Source organism: Eptesicus fuscus, chromosome 13 (assembly GCF_027574615.1).
Source record: "Eptesicus fuscus isolate TK198812 chromosome 13, DD_ASM_mEF_20220401, whole genome shotgun sequence".
Lineage (NCBI taxonomy): Eukaryota > Metazoa > Chordata > Mammalia > Chiroptera > Vespertilionidae > Eptesicus > Eptesicus fuscus.
The window spans coordinates 10232304-10245446 of NC_072485.1; the positions used below are offsets into that span (position 1 = coordinate 10232304).

General features: G+C 38.9%; 1 protein-coding gene across 2 annotated transcripts; it reads right to left on the reverse strand.

Annotated features, from left to right (window-relative positions):
- Nucleotides 1–1218: 1218 nt before the first annotated feature.
- CASP1 (caspase 1) lies at nucleotides 1219–12421 on the reverse strand. 2 transcript variants are annotated; one of them, XM_008156096.3, is made up of 10 exons: nucleotides 12361–12421; nucleotides 11469–11735; nucleotides 8765–8827; nucleotides 6558–6673; nucleotides 5724–5897; nucleotides 5084–5318; nucleotides 4536–4679; nucleotides 2292–2401; nucleotides 1722–1825; nucleotides 1219–1312 (listed from the first exon to the last, which is right to left on the reverse strand). In XM_008156096.3, exons 1-9 carry the CDS (start codon nucleotides 12365–12367, stop codon nucleotides 1727–1729), a joined length of 1215 nt encoding a protein of 404 aa, XP_008154318.2. In that variant the 5' UTR covers nucleotides 12368–12421; the 3' UTR covers nucleotides 1219–1312; nucleotides 1722–1726. The 2 variants fall into 2 exon arrangements, with proteins under 2 accessions (XP_008154318.2, XP_054581494.1); XM_054725519.1 differs by lacking the exon at nucleotides 8765–8827.
- Nucleotides 12422–13143: the final 722 nt, after the last annotated feature.

Consider the following 13143-nt stretch of genomic DNA (forward strand, 5'->3'; position numbering starts at 1 on the left):
TGCAACTGCTGCTTAGAACTTTGAGTTCACAAGTCAGTTCCGGAAAATCCCTTGGGAAGAACACTTTCTTCCTTTAGGAAAAAGAACTAAATGATGAAACATTTTCCTATTGGCTGGCACCTCTGGTTTTGTTTTGTTTTTTCCCTTTTTCTTCTCTCACTTCTTTGCCCACACACCTCCTTCTCTCTGTCCTTTTTCTGACCCCTCAGATTTCTCCTCTACTCACCTGAAACTAATGAAGCAGTTAAAACTAACAGGTCTCCTTGTATTTCCAGATAAGAATTATCCAAAATAGCTTCTGTGTTCTGTTTTGACAGTGCTGGTATCATCCCCTCCCCGTCTCCCTGTGATTTTGAGATTTTATGGATAAGTTCTGAAGGAATCTGCGTCTCCACTCTCCTCATGCTTTCCTGTAACTGCTTACATAGTTAATTTTCACTGAGAGTGACTTCCCACTACCATTTCCTTTTTATATTCTCTGAACCATGAGTCATCAGAGAAGCAGTCTCAGGCTGCAGTAGAACAAATGCATGGTAGTACAAAAAAGATATGTACAGAAGATTAGTTAGTGGGAGAAAAAAAAAACCTGAAAACTGACATTCAACTTACAAGGTCTTCAAAAGTTCAAAAATTCACCTCAACTCCTCATGGATTAGGGTTAGGAAGGGCTCAAATTGCATGTGAAAGGTAGTCTTTTCAGACCTTCCCAAGTCTAGCATTGTAGACTGGAGGATTTTACCTCAAACTCTTTACCAATGTACCACACAAGGATATTACTTTATATACAATACATAGGGTGTCATGTACTATCAGCTAATTGTTTTGTGTTTGTTGGGTTCTGTTCCCAATAGCACTGTAAACTGTGAGCTGCCTGGAGCTGAGTCAAAATTACTTTGCAGCCCTAAAATACCTTAAGAAAGGATTGAAATACGTAATTTCTGGTAGTGGTAAACTCTAGGATTTTGGATACATCACTTATCATACTCTGCATCCCTCCTGCTGAGCAGTAGGTTCTTTGAAGTCAGGTAGCTACTGTGATTGGCATCTGTATCCCTAAAACTGAAAGCCCAGATAATGGTTTCTAGAAAGCAAGAATGGTGCTATTAGGTTGTTCATTGATCATGGATCAAGTCTAAGGTCTCCAGATCCATTATAAGCTCCAAATACCACTTTGTATATTCTCAGAGTAGAAAAACAACATAACAACTTTTTCATTTTTTAAATTTCAGATTTATTAGAATGATGAAAGAAATATCTGTTTCCTGCAGAAATAATTCCAAAAATGGGAACAGAATGACAGGATCCTGGTTTCCTACAAGAAAACACACACACACACACACACACACACACACACACACACACACACACACACATATTTAAAAAAAGTGTTCTGCTAAAAGAAATGCAAGTTAAAAGATCACTCCACTTATGAGGACAGAAGGAAGAGACCATGCTATGTCTAAATATTGCCCTACTGTGTGAAAGGGAGGAACATATAAAACCACACTTTCATCATTTTATGGCTACATCTCAGTCTATATGAGCCGAGCTTGAGAATGGGACATCTGACTGCTGAACTTTAAGAGAAGAGCAGCATGCTCTGCATTGAACCAGCAGAAAGCATCCTTTAGTAGCTCCAATTTACTACATGAGGCTTTGAGACCTTGATAAGGATGACGTTGAGGTTTTCTTCCCCAATCTCGCCCACTGATACAACTTACTTATATTAATATCCTGGGAAGAGGTAGAAACATCTTGTCAAAGTCACTCTTTCAGTGGTGGGCATCTGTGCCCTACCATCCGGGGACTCAAATGAAAATCGAACCTAAAGGGAAAAGAGAATATGTATTTTTGTTTCCTTGAAAAGAAGAACCTTCACTTAAGCTTGAAAAATTACAGAAAGTAGAGCGAAATAAATCACGAAAGCAAAAAGGTTGTGCATCTGTAAGAATCATAGTAATATACATATCTAAGCATGGAATGACCAGACTGTTTAAATCTGTTGCTGGATCTAATAGCTATGGACACAGGGAAATCGAAGTCCAGTTGTTTGTCTACTTAGGGTTCCACAGGAGTTAAAATAAATGATTATTTTCTGGATGTTGATTTCTAGATCATAGCAGATGGGATCTGCCTTTCGGGTTTGCTGACTCAGCAAAGAAACCCAAAGCTCATTTGGAAAGAAGGACATTTCTGAAAGATAAGCCTGTCCAGAGTTGCTCCCTAGGTTTCCACCTGGAATTGTCAAGTATCCAGGGAAATAAGAGTATGAGAAACATCAAGAGCCTTACCTTTCGGAAAATTTCCTCCATGTCGCAGGACCAGGCATGTTCTTGCAAATTTTCAATAAGTTTAATAATAAAAAGAGAGCCCCGTTTGGGATGTCTCCAAGAAACATTATCTGTAAATAAAGCACATTCCAAATCTCATGCAAAACTCTTGTCTGGCCCAAAAGATAGAATGCTAGGATTTCCAGTCCAGCTGAGGAAGCCTGTTGAGCTCATGCTGTTTACTATACACTGTTTGCCATCATGTAGTGATATATTCAATGTGTAATGAGTATATTTTTACTGATACTTGACAATTGTTAATGCCATATGAAGGATGCCATATATGGGGCAGATGTTAAGTTGGTATCATCTTAGGGTTCACGGATCTATAAATCTAGTAGATATGGAGGTGAGGGCAAAATGAGGTAGAGGGAAGTGATTGGGCCTTAGGGAAGAAATATCTGAGTGTGGATCCCGAGATTATTTGTTCACTGACGCTAATTTAAGTTTTTTATACATTCTGAAATGCAATGGCCTTGACTATAAAGGGTAGGGAGGGTAAAATTTTCTGCCACAAAAACATATTGAAAGATTATAAGTGTCTAGGAGAATATAGGATTTGTTATATACAGTCTACATAGGATAATTATATTAATAACATTTCAAATATCGACCACGTAAAAAATTAAATTAAAATCAAATACTATTGATCATAAAGTATTTGTGCAAATAAATGTTAACTGAATATGAGAATGCTACCAATATAAAAGAAGTGCAAACCTAAAAAAGGTGTAAAATAGAAATAGCGTATTCGACTGGAGGACAAAACAGCCTTATGAAAGATAAATTTTGAAGAATGATATTAATTATATGAATAGTAGACACATAGAAATCATTGAGCCATTTAAAATTTTTACAAAGCAATATACAAGAGAAAAGTTATATAGCTCTGTATATAACCATGGACACAAGCTTTAACCAAAACTTTAAGCCAATAATATTGATAATAAAACATGTAATAGTTACAGGTTAAAATTCTATTTAAAGCCACAGGTGTTTTATGAAGATGGTTCCTATTAAAAGAAGCAGATGGGAGAGAGGATGGAGGCAGAAATCTCCACACATTCTTTGTGAAATTAAGGGAATAAATGGCCCCGTGTGTTCAGGAGGGCATCACAATGTGCTTGCAATTAGCACCAGAGAAAGTGAAGCTAAGTTTACTAGTGGCAGATAAGTAACTGAAGATAGCAGAATTGAAGTTTTTAAGTGTCAATGCAATGGAGGGGTGAGGAAAGTAAAAGGAGAAAGAACTCAGCAAGAGGGATGTAGTGAAGCCAGGGGGTCTACAACAGACTAGATAGCCAGAGGTAAATCTTTTTGGAATGCTGGAATTAAAAGGTTTTAAAGTAAAATTATGTAATAATACTAAAATCTGCTAAATCTGCTGTAAATGTGTGAGACTTTTTGCCTAGCATCACTGTTTTTTTATTTTTGGGGCAAAATATGATAGATTTCTACATTAAGACATGGTCAACTCACATACACACAAAATGTGAATTTCAAAAATTTTCAAAATATTATATATATATATATATATATATATATATATATATATATATAATCAGTGAGGAATTCAAAGAAAGTCCGGAGAGGCTGAATAACTAGGACTACTTTACAAAATATTAAATGGATGTCAGGGTCAGAATATAATTGGCAGTATTCTTAATCCATAGCCTAGATTTAGAAATCATTATGTTTGTTTTCCTTTTTCATCAACTCTATACTTGTAGTTGAAAACAATTTAACTTAGAGGTTCAATATGCCTCTTCTGCTTTTTAATCTCTCCCTGCCCCTATATTTATAATACTACTTTTCTGTAAACACATGCTGATGTCTAGGCAAATTGAACTGCTGATTGATCCCAACATTGTGAACCTTCCCTAAGCGGAGTCAGCTTCTAATTTACTTCAGCATAGATATTTCTCAATTGATCCCAAGGAGTTCCAGGAAACTATTTTTGTACCATGGGTGTTTACTAATTACTAATTTAGTGAAAATATATGTGATCTCAATCGGAAAGGATAATTGACGATTTAAACTAGGAGGACTGCTTTAGTTGTTCTTAAGAAGTGTCATAGAAAGTTTAACAGATATCCATTCTCTACAGAGTGTGTGTGTGTGTGTGTGTGTGTGTGTGTGTGTGTGTGTGTGTGAATTTCTGTATTGGCAATGCCCATAAAGGTGTCCTACACAGGCACCCATTACCTGGCGTTGAAGAGCAGAAAGCAATAAAATCCTTCTCTATATGGGCTTTCTTAATGGCATCATATTCAAAATCTTCTGGAGCCAATGAGAAGCTGTTTCCAGAATCTTTTGCTGAATCTTTTAACCACACCACCCCTTCATTCTCTAGAAGACAAGATTTGATATCTTGTTAATACCAACAGCCAAAAGATTTATTTTCACCCTTAAGCCTCTGCTCAACCATATTTACTAATTTATTTGTGACTATGTTTCATTCATGTACCTGTACACACATACTTCCCAGGAACTATCTTCTTAACAACCTTCATTTCTACTAACCCTAAATGAATTGTAATGACACTGAAACATCCAAGTCTTAAGACTAAAAGTGCTATCTCTTTAGTTGAAAATAGAATAAATATCTACTGACCATTCATACAGCTCACAGAAGCTACAGTTTTGTTTGGTGACAGTAGATATTCTTTGACATCAAGGACCAGGCACAAAACATGTATAGAAATGAGGTCAACACTCGCATATCTTGTGTTCTAACAGACATCAGCACTCACCACCACGGCAGGCCTGGATAATGATCACTTTGGGTTTGTCCTTCAAACTTGGACAGTTATAAGTGTTCAAACTTTTAAAGATGGTGTTGATGTCCAATACATCTGAGACATCCTCAGAGTGTTTCTTCCCACAAATGCCTTCTCGGATACCGTGAGACATGAACACCAGGAAAGTGCTGTCAGAGTTCTTGTGTTCCTGGCGGGCAGCGAAGGCCTTCAGCTCTGCAATCATGTCCTGCAAGAGACCATGCCATTGATGTTGGACTATGAGATCCGTTATCATAGTGCCCGGGGAATTCAATAAAAAGACACTTAAGGACTTCCAGGATAATATAAAAATCAATGGGGTACAAAAGATAATATAAGTTTCAATTCAAAGAAAGATGACATAAGATTACAGGATGCCATTCAGGAATTTCCAGTAGAAGGGAAAGGGTATTTTTGTTTACAGAGCAATTCCCAAATAAAAGTTTCACTAGATTTTGCTAAAAGCCTCTTTGTTAGGAGGGGTGAGAAGCATGCTCCAAGGGCAAATTTAAATTTTAGATTATCAAGAAATTAAGTTTCTGGAGCTACAACCAAAAGCTATTTAGGAAAATGAAAGGTGTGATCATTGTCCCTACATTCTGAAAGACCTTACTGAAGCAGTGAGGTCTTCTTTAACATCCACGGTGTATCCCAGACCTTCCAGCAGCATCTTCATTCCTCTGATATCAGCATCAGCTCCAGCTCTCCTGGGAAGCTTGTCAAACTCTGTGTTGCAGATAATGAGAGCAAGACGTGTCCGAGTAAACTTTCCCATTATTGGGTAAATCTGTCGGAAATGCAAATTGCATAAATGGTCCTGTTTCCTTTAAATATTCATCTTGAGGATACAACACTGTTTCTCCCCTTCTAGTTAGATCCAGAAACCAAATTTCATCAACCATAGTTACAGGAAAGGCAAATGAATCTTACTATAGGAGTTGAAATAGAGCTTACAAATACCCAGATGACAACTGGTTAGGATTTAATTTTTTTTTTTTTTTTTTAGAGTTTGGATTTGAGAGAAGAGGTTTTGACTCAAGAATGACATAATTTTAAAACTGATTCCTCAGCTTATTGTTTTTGCCAAAATATTTTAAAATCCAATGCACAATTTCCTGATCTATAACATGGGCTACTTTTAGGGTTCAAGGTGTTATTCAAATGTTTTCTCAACTCTGCAACTTGCTTAGAACAGTATCTGATTCATATTAAGCATTCAATGGATGCCTTTGTTGTTATTATAAGTATTTACTCTGGGAGCTGTATCAAACTTAGAACTCAATACATAAACCTGGGATTCTAGGAGATAGGAATCCTTTATGTAAGGGGAGCAGCACGATGATTTTCTAGAACTTCTCTAGGAAATTGGCTCTAAGAAAGCTCCACTGCCCTTTCAAAGAGTTTCCAGTGTTTCTTTCACCCGGATCCTGTTTTCTCAGCACAGCACCTCTGCTGACTTTTCATTCCAGATCCTTTGGGCTATGTCTGGGGGACAAAGCTTGAGGCTCCCTCCTGGTCCTGGGAATGCCAGCTTAGCTGAGTTGTCTTGCACTGCCTGTGGAGCTGCAACAGACAAGAAGCATTATGAGTAATGGCATCCCTGAGTGTCCCCCTGGTGCTCCTCACAACATGAGCTGCATGTGAAGCCACAGAGGAGGAAGTGAGTCCTTAGAGGAAAAACCCTGGGCTAGATGTCAGCACCGCTGAGTGAGCCACTGTCATGGGAACACACTCCACACCAGAGGAGGCTTCCAGGGGTGCGATACAAGAATCAGCCTTTATCTCTAAGGACCAGCATTTTTATAAAAAATATAGATTAAAAGAATAAAAAGGGAATTTATTCAAGGCCATGCATGATATAACTCTCAAAAAACAATCAATATGTTAGATAAAGTATTTAGGATATAAATTTATTTCAAATGATTTAAAATGGATGATAAAATTTAACTGAAGTAGAACCTAATCACTCTATTTCAATGTTTTTAAAATATATGTGTTTGTGTGTGTGTGTGTGTGTGTTTATTTTTTTTTATTTACTTAAGATGAATTAGAGATGGAAAGGAAGAAGAGAGGAAGGAAGGAAGGAAGGAAGGAAGAAAGAAGGAAGGAAGGAAGGAAGGAAGGAAGGAAGGAAGGAAGGAAGGACTTCTGTCCTCAAGGATCGCTCTAATGTGTGTATGTATGGGGAGGAGGAAGAGGAATACTGAATTATTAACTAGAATGACTATGAAATAGAATTATAAATGCTAAAATCAAGATGCATATTAGATTCATAGCACTAAACATTGATTACATCAATATATGAGAAAGAGTTTTAACAGTAATTTATGTGAATAAAGCCTTTAGGTTTATTTTATTACAAGTTTAACACCATCCAACAGTGTGATGTACTTGCTAAAGAAGTAACGTAATCTCTTTTTCAAAATAAATATGTTTTCTCAATATTTGAAAGATCTATAAAAAACTAAACTATTCAAACAAGAAAATTATATTCAATTTTGAAGGAAAATTTGAAGACATTATTTATTTAGGCAAAACAAGGCAGGCTGAAATGTGTTTACTCTGGGTAAAGTAAAAGATAATTAGAATTAATTTATTGAAGAAAACTATAGAAATCATTACTAGGTGGAAGAAATATTCTATTTCTTCATACAGAATCTGGAGAACAATGGCAAATATTAAAGAGAAATATTTGATTACATTAGACCTAATTTTTCCTAGTAAAGAAATGGGCATTTGATTATATAGTGAGTGTCTCCATCCCATGAAATATCTAAGAAAAAAATTCATGGGATAACCAACCTTAATAAATTTACTATAGTAATTTATAAATTTATAAGTTTGGTGAACTATTTCCATCTGTGGCCTCTAAATATCCTCTAAAATTTAGAGAAAAGAATCACCTTCACATGAAACACTTCGAATATTTTAAACTGTGGGTAAAATACTGTCCTAGGACAAATAAAACACTGATTATTTGGTAAATAAGAGGCTGGACTCATAAAGCTTAAAGCCCAGTGAGGGACAATGATGAATTTATTTTTAAAAATACAAGAAAAATATAATGAGATTATGGCAGGAGAGTCATAGGGAACTGTGGGAATAGGAGCTCTGAACTATAGTCATACAAAGAGAAGTGTCTAGACAGACCTGGATTTGAGAGAGGAATCCATAAATCTCAGACACTGTTTGAATGGGGGAACTGAGGGAGAAGAAAGAGCCAAAATAGAATTTCAGGTTTCTGGTTTGAATAACTTGGTAATGGAGGCACCATAACCAAGAGAGAGAACACTGGAGGAGAACCAAGGTGTGAAGGAAGGTAGAGGGCAAGTTTAGCTCTGGGTATGTAGAGGACAAGGGGCTGTGGGAGATGTCAGTGCCTATGTTCAGTAGGCACTGGGACAATGAAGTGTGGCGTTCAAGTGGGTAGTCAGAATTTGAGACACATATTCAGAATTTGTTGGTATAAACATGACAGTGAAACTGCAAGAATGCCCTCTGCTAAAGCAGAATAGATTGAAAACAGCAAAAAGCACAGGGTCAATCCAGGAGAATTGCCCATTGCCTCCTCACCCCGTATTTATCCAATGAATCTGTAGTTAATGTCAAGGAAGATGGTGCTCAAAATGGTTCTTGCTTTGAACATGCCATTACCTGGGAAGGGAAGAAGCCCTGCTTGGGAGTCTTGTGTATTGTGATCATTTCCTGATTGTGCACCTGAGGAAAGATAAAGGCCATAAATGAGTCACTTATCTCTGTTGGAAACTCCCTATTGGAAACAAGGTCCACAAGCTTTGACCTGTTCAAGCACACTGGTCACTGAGAAACAAAAGCCTCTCCACATATGTATTACTGCACATGAACATTGGAGGGAGAACAGAAGCGTGCCTGCACGTGAATCCCTTGATTTCTGCTTTCTATGATGAGATTCCGTCAGCTACAGAAGCAAGAGTGCTCTTAATATATATGCGTGTTTCAGGGTGGCTCCTGAGGTGCCCACTACTGCCTAGCAGGTATGTGCAAAGTGAGGCTGTGTGACTCAGAGGTGACTTGGATTTTAGGGAAAACCATGAACAGGCTGGGACATGTACACTGCCAAGAGGTAGCACAGCAGAAAATGATGCCGAGGTGACTCACTTCTCTACCACCAATCAGTGTTAAGTTAATCTTCTAAGTGCCATAGGTCAGGAAAGAGGTAGAGCTAGGGTATAAACACAAATCTGGGCTCTGGTGAACTGAACCTCTCTGCCAGCCCACAAAGGGCCCTATGGGTTTATGCATGGGACAGGGGCCCTGGCCACAGGCTCTGTAATCTGCACTTGCCCTACTCAGTGGCACACTCCGAGGGAAAAAAAATCCACAAATAAACAAACACTGAAAAACCTGTTACACTATTTTGGTGCATAAAACAACTCAAGCCTATCAATGCATCCTCTGAGGTCATCATTCATTATGCTTGTCAATTTCAAGGACAGGAATTAAATTTAAGTTTATTTAAGTTTTTATAAGGATCTCAATATAACAATACACACTTTAGAAGCTTAATCCAAAAACTCTAAAGAGTTGGCATGAGCTAACATATGTGAAATACCCGGAGTTTTCATCTCAAAGTAACTATTGAAGACAAGCTTTCCATTGACAAAATATGGTCCATTTGCCTGCTCTGAATGAGGGAGAGCCATAGGCTGTCCCTCAAAATGCTGAGCCCAAGGCGACAGACTGCAGCTTGTCACGTCCTTCCCATCCAGACTGCTGGACTGACTCACCATCAATAAGTTCAAGAACGTTTTCTGGAGGAGGCCTTGGGGTGGTAGGAGTGTACATGTCAAGAACTATTTTTTAGAAAGATCTCTCCCATTAGAGTTACTGAAATAAGTCATCTAATTACCACATTATGTGGCCCGGAAAACAATTGCCCAGTAGATGAGAGACAGACAAAGGCATGACAGCCTGCCTGAGGAGGCATCAGCTGGCAAGCAGATAGGGGACTCCAGGTGTTATCTTCATTATAGTGGTTTGTCCAAGTGCCTCTAGAACTCAAGGACTATGATCTGGAAGGAATGGGGCAAGGGAGAAGAAACTTTGGCTACTAATCAATTATTCTGAACCCATATTGTTAGTTATTGATTGTCTTTAATTTAGGGGAGTGTTAAACGGAAAAAAAAGGTATTAAAAGGAAAACAGAGACTTGTATGCATGCATATAAGCATAACCAATGGAGGCAGAAAACAGAGGGTGAGAGTGAGGGCAGGATCGTGTGGTTGGGGGGCAATTGGGAAATAACCACACATTTGTAATACCTTAATCAATAAAAAAGAAAAATATATATGAAAAATAAAAGGAAAACAAGAAGTAACCCAGAGATGAACTTTGTATGTCAGTAAGCCAGGCATAGGCTTCCCCTCCTCCCTGATAAGAAGATGTCTTGTTTTCAAAGAACAAATTTCCCACTAATTGGATTTGGGAAGCATAAAAGAGATCAGTGGTTGAGAGTTGCCAGAGCTCCCATCTCGGCAGTGTGGGGGACTTAGGGACTATGGAGAGAAGGGGCAGGTCAGATGCCTGTCTGTCTTGTATCAGGGCCTCAGGAGGATGTGAGGTAGAGGTCGGGCCTTACACAATGGTCTTCAGCCTAGTTCCATGCTAGTGGACAACGTCATGCAAAATAAAATGCAAGAGGGCAATTAAATGTAAGAGTCGACATTTAAAATCCTAGCTTTTCTGTCAGCATTGAATTTATTCTCTGATTGCCTCACCATCATTGAAATATTTTATTCTTCCTGGAGAGCAAACTTTTGGAGAGAAATCAAAAAACTACTCCATGACAGACCTTAAGCCTTCATGTCAGATAACTATATAAGTTTCTAGGGATTCCTAGACTTAATTAGTTGAACCCTTATTGTTAGTTGATCATCTTTAATTTTGGGGAGTGTTAAATGTAAAAAAGGTATTAAAAGAAAAACAAGAAGTTACCCAGAGATGAACTTTGCTATGTCAGTAAGACAGGCATAGACTGACTTAATTAACTAACTAACTAACTAAATAAATTGCTTTGCCAGGAGGACTAGAGAATGTGGTATGAAGTTTATCAGACTGTTCTCATAAACTTCAACAACTGAGCTGCCACATACTCAGGATGGGAAGTGAGTTTTAATTCAAAGAAGGACTCAGAGGCTAAAGGAGTGAGAATAAAGAGTAAGGAGACAGGGCATATACAATAGTGCCACTGACTTAGAAATGGGGCCCTGAAGCCAGACGTAAAGAAGTTGTCTGCAAACTAACATGACCAATGAAGACATCCTATGTGGGTCAAAGACACGGGGCCTGCGTGGACCTTAGTCCGAGTTGTAGACCTTACCTGGGGACAGGCCCATCTTCTCTGCAAGGTGGGAGTCGATTTCACAAATGTGAGTGATACACACTTGGCTTGCCCGGGGCCCTTTCCGAGTGACTGAGTCAATCAAAGCTCGGGCCTTATCCATAGCTGTGGCATTTTCATTTCTTATTTTCTCCATCTCCTCCTGGTTCAGCACTCTGTTCTCCAAAAGTTCATCCAACAAGACATTTATCATGCCCTCAGTCACTGATTGGACAAAAACCTTCCTCTTCTCCTTCAGTTCTTTGTCTGTTTGAAGCAAAAGGATTCCTCAAGTCACTAAACAGCCTCGGTTTCCTCTCAAGTCAGCAACAGGGAATAGCCTCCTTTAGATTTAATCCACAAAATGTCCCTCCCCATGCAGTTCAGTCATCCTGAGCTTCCCACAGCTCTCACTCTTCCCTCAGTGGGGCCCAGTGTGCGCACTGAGTGCCTGAAGTCTGAGATTTACTATGGGTGACTCCTGTCTATTCACCTCTGCATAAAAAAAGAAGGAAGCAGTGAGGGCCTATTTCCCTTGGGGACAGCAGCTGCTGGTACCCATCTCATGGGGATCCTGCACCCTTTGTCAGATAACTCAGTTAAGATTGCAAAATGACAGGCTAATACCACTAAAGCTTAGCTCCTTTCCGGCCCTCGCCTTGCCTTTCTGAAAGCTGTGAGCCTTTGTGGCCCCTTCTCCACTTCCCTTTCTCCTCTTTCTTCCCTCTCCCTCAGTTTTGTTCACCTAAACATTCACAGAACCTAATTATGGATTTCCCAAAAGCCAGCCACTTTCAAAAAATTTTTCCAAGACATATTCTTTTGGAAAGTAAAAAAACAACAACAAACAAACAAAACAGAACAACAACTACAACGAAACCCCAAAACTCACCAGCCATGGCTTTTCTCTCTTAGCCTTGGCGTGCAATTTGAAACCGAAAGCATGTTTCACCTTCCTTTTAAGCAGGGCGTGTACATTATTAGGAAATACCAACTGCTCATTCATATGCAAGTCTTTATTTTTTCTCCGAAGTAATAATCTTATTGCTTAACTTTAGAGTGCTTCAGGGTGTATATCCTTGGAAAATTTCTTTCACCAGCACTGGATGTGGCTGGTCTAGGAAGGGAGTGGAGCCTAGAGAATAAGAAAGTAAAGAGCAAATATGCATTCACTTAAACTCACTCAATAATGAATCTCTCATTCATGAGCAAGTGTGATCTGGAAAGTAACTCATCTTTCATGTCTTCGTCCATGCACGGTCCTGTAACCAAATGCCACAGCCTGGGTGGCTTATCAACAAGAGGACTATTTCGCACAGTTCTGCATCTGGAAGCACAAGACCAGGTGCCAGCATGGGTGGATTGCGGTGAAGGCCCTTTTCTGGGTTGCAGGCTGCTGACTTCTCACCATGACCTCACATGGCAGAAAGGGTGAGACAGCTCTTTGGAATCTGTTTTAAGGACATTAATCCCATTCATGAGACTTTTGCCCTCTTGATCAATTCAACTGCTAAAGACCTCAACTCCTAATACTGTCACCATGGGCCTTAGGTTTTCAACATCTGAGTATTGCACGGACACATACATTCAATCTATAACATTTGGAGAAGTTGAACCATTGTGATCCGTGTCCCCATCCTGCAGATCTGCTATGTCCTCGGAGCTTTGTGTTTCT

What these genes read in the sequence shown, in the direction of transcription:
- CASP1 (XM_008156096.3), bottom strand. An exon ending in AGGGCTTCTTCCCTTCCCAG is followed by an intron (nt 6,674 to 8,764) that starts GTAATGGCATGT and finishes TGTCTGTTGCAG; the next exon opens with CTCCACAGGCAGTGCAAGAC. An exon ending in TTTCTGCTCTTCAACGCCAG is followed by an intron (nt 2,402 to 4,535) that starts GTAATGGGTGCC and finishes CTTTATTTACAG; the next exon opens with ATAATGTTTCTTGGAGACAT.